The sequence below is a fragment of the Carlito syrichta genome, unplaced genomic scaffold (assembly GCF_000164805.1).
Source record: "Carlito syrichta isolate Samal-C Ts95f unplaced genomic scaffold, Tarsius_syrichta-2.0.1 Scaffold169106, whole genome shotgun sequence".
NCBI lineage: Eukaryota > Metazoa > Chordata > Mammalia > Primates > Tarsiidae > Carlito > Carlito syrichta.
The window spans coordinates 23,338-26,633 of record NW_007113202.1 but is presented as its reverse complement, the minus strand read 5'-3'; the positions used below and the strand labels follow the sequence as shown (position 1 = coordinate 26,633).

General features: G+C 62.4%; 1 protein-coding gene across 1 annotated transcript in view; it reads left to right on the top strand.

The window, feature by feature from the left end:
- Nucleotides 1-3,296, top strand: part of SH2D3C (SH2 domain containing 3C) — a gene marked incomplete at its 5' end in the record, with an annotated part of 18,823 nt that overhangs the window by 4,225 nt on the left and 11,302 nt on the right. Inside the window, one exon of the mRNA XM_021709188.1 lies at nucleotides 1,575-1,703. Within this exon, the coding sequence (XP_021564863.1) occupies nucleotides 1,575-1,703 (129 nt within the window). The remainder of the gene's footprint in view (nucleotides 1-1,574; nucleotides 1,704-3,296) is intronic.

The following is a 3,296-nucleotide window of genomic DNA, read 5'->3' as shown; positions in this document are numbered from 1 at the left end:
CGGCCACCTTGGGACCCTGGCCCCGGCACAGGACCAGAGAGGGGCTTAGTGTGGAGTGACTGGAGTCCGAGGCTCAGATAGCTCTGGAGCTGGGAGCCGTGGTGTCTTGAGAGCACTGTGGATTGGGGTAGACTGAGGCAGCGAGTGGGCCGGAGGACCCTCTGACTCTGGGCAACAGGGGCCGCAGGGAGAGGCTCCCTTGGGGCGAAGCCAGGCCCTTTTCCGCCCCCTCACCGGTCCGCCCTCTCGCCGGCCCAGGGGTCTCCCTCTGAGTGGCCATCTCTGGGGCAAGGGGCGGAAGGACCGTCTGGTGCCCTGCCGCGGCAAGAACGTCTGCGTGCTAGCGCAGGGCTCCGGGGCGCAGCCCCCTCCCTGCAGCGGGGGGCCAGGTTCTGTCACGGCACCCGTTGTGCTGATGGAGAAGCTGAGACCTGGAGAGCCTCGCAGCACAGCCAGGATGCGGCTGGGCTCTGCGCCGGGCGCGCCAGGCGCGCCGGGCACTGGAGCTCACTGCCCCGGCCGAGGGCCGCCAGATCCGTCAGCCTCCAGCCTCAGGCCGTAGCCAGGAAACCAGGACTCTCCCTCCTGCAGGTGGGAGGGCGGAGGGCTGGCGCGATCTCAGCGTGTGACCTTGGGCTTCCCTCCGGGGCTGCGGTTTCCCAGTCTGGCAGGGATCGCTTGGGACTACGGTGAGGAAGGGCCTTGGGAGCTGTCAGGCGACGAAGGGCCTTGGGAGCTGTCAGGCGACGCAGCCGTCCGCGTGGGGGCTGCTGTGTCGCCTGACGTGCCCTCCCACCCCCACGCCGGATAACTCAGCCTCCCCGGTTGCGTCCTTGTCCATTCAGCTCTGCGGTTGCCTTCCCCCTTCCTCCTTTCCTTCCTTCCCTTCTTTCTTCCTGTCCACGCTCTTCGTGAGATGAGTTTGTCTCACTGTGTCGCCCAGGCTGGTCTCAAGCTCCCGGGCTCAAGCAGTCCTCCCGCCTCAGCCTCCCGAAGTGCTGGGATTACAGGCGTGAGCCCCTGCGCCCCGCCAGTGGCTGTATGGTTTTGTTCATGCCTTTGCCTTCAGTACCCGCCGCCTCGCCTCCTGGATTCACCTGTAGAAATGCTCTCTGCCCTCACTGCAAGATCAGTGTGGTGGCCCCGATGCACAATGAGTGTTACGTGCCGCCCTCTCCTCCAGGAAGGCTTCCCTGGCCCCTCCACCTCACCCACACTTAGTCTCCTCCTCTTTGGCGCTGTCCGGGACTGTGGTGCTGACCGCAGTCTGCTCAGAGCCTCTGCGGCTTTTGCCGCTGTCCTCCGCCCAGGGGCTTCCTGGAGGACAGAGCTGGGTTTGTGCGGCACCACACCCACCCGGCACAGAGTGCAGGGCCTGGAGGGCAGCAGGTCTTGCTTGGTGGGATTAGATGACGTTTCTGTGCTTCTTACCCACGGGTAAGGACCGGGTGCATTGGTGTGCGTTGGTGGCCCCCGAGGTCCAGGATGGAGGGGTCCACCTGGGGCAGGGTGGAGTCGGGAGCGAAGGCAGCAGGGGGCCGTGAACTCGAACCAACTCCTTCTGTGTCCCCCAGTTCTCCAAGGAGAAGTACATCTTGGACTCGTCGCCAGAGAAGCTGCACAAGGAGTTGGAGGAGGAGCTCAAGCTCAGCAGCACGGACCTCCGCAGCCATGCCTGGTACCACGGCCGCATCCCCCGAGAAGTGAGTGGGCCCGAGCCGGGCCTCGGCCCCGGTCCCTCCCCCCACCCGGGCCCGCCCAGCCCGGTCCCGACCCGTGCTCGGCAGGCTCAGCCAGAGTGGCCTGGGCTGGAGCTCGGCGCTGTCATGCACTGACTGTGCGACCTTGAACAGGTGACGCATCCCTCGGGGCCTCCGTTTCCTCATCTGTAACGCGGGGCACGATGATAGCGCCAGCCTCACAGGGTGACTGTGGGAGGGAAGTGAGACCGTGCGGGTAACGTGCTTCACATGGCTGGCCCCGGCGAGCTCAACGAATGGCGTCCTTTGTTGCTATTATTGCTACGTTGTGGCTGCTGGTCTATATGTCTGCCAATAGTGTTTGGTTCGTATCGATCTTCGAACTACTGTCTTTTTTTCTTTTTTTGGGTAGAGACGCGGTCTCAGTCGGTCACCCAGGCTGGCCTTGAACTCCTTGGCTCACGTGGGCTTCCTGCCTTGGCCTCCCAAAGTGCTGGGATTGTAGGTGTGAGCCACCGTGCCTGGCCAATTTTTTTGTCATTTTTTTATTTTTTAGAGACAGGTTCTTGCTGTGTCGCCCAGGCTGGAGCGCAGGGGTGCGATCATAGCCCACGGCAGCCTCGAACTCCTGGGCTCAAGTGATCCTCCTGCCTCAGCCTTCCCAGTAGCTGGGACTGTAGGCAGGTGCCACCACACCTGGCTCATTTGTTCTTTTTTTTGTAGAGATAAGATTTCGTTATGTTGCCCAGGCTGGTCTTAAACTCCTGGCTCAAGTGATCCTCCCACCTCGGCCTCCCAAAGTGAGCCACTGTACCTGGCCTGGGCTACTCGGTTTTGGCAAAGTTGTTTCTGGGCGGAAGTGCCTTTATTTAACGCAGACTTGGGCTGATAGATCACTTACACTCTCATCCATGCCCAGCACCAGATCTGCCAGGACCTGTGCTGGGCACTAAGGATGTGGAGATAGATGACGTGGTGGCGTCCCTTGAGGGCTGGTGGCTCAGGGTGGGCAGGCAAGCAGGCAGAGTCTAGTGAAGAAGTGGAGGAGTCGAGCACCCAGCATGAATGCGGACGAGCCCTGAGGCGGAGGCGCTGGGCAGGAAGGCCTTGTGCGACGCATCGGAGTTCACCAGGCGGGCAGGGCAGGAAGGGTGCTGGACAAGAAGGCAGCTGAGGGTGCGAGGGCCCAGGGACATGTGGGAGCGCTGAGGGGCTGGAGGGCTGAGGGTTGGGAGTTCACTCTGCTCAGTGAGCACCCGGAGGAGACCCCAGCCTCAGGCCAGTGACCCCGCCTCTCCAGACCCTGGACCTCTGTGACTTCCCTCCCAGGATTCTTTTTTAAAGCTTTCGTTTTTTTAGTTTGAGTTGGGGTCCCCCAACTCAACAGACTCTGCTGCCCAGATTGGAATACAGTGGCACAATCAAGGCTCACCACAGCCTTGGCCTCCTGGGCTCAGGCGATCCCTCTGCCTCAGCCTTAGCCTCCCAAGTCGCTGAGCGACGGGCGCGCGCCACCAGGCCCAGCTCACGGCTTCGTTTTTTGGAGAGACGAGAGCTTGCTGTGTCGCCCGGGCTGGTCTCCATCCTCCCACCCCA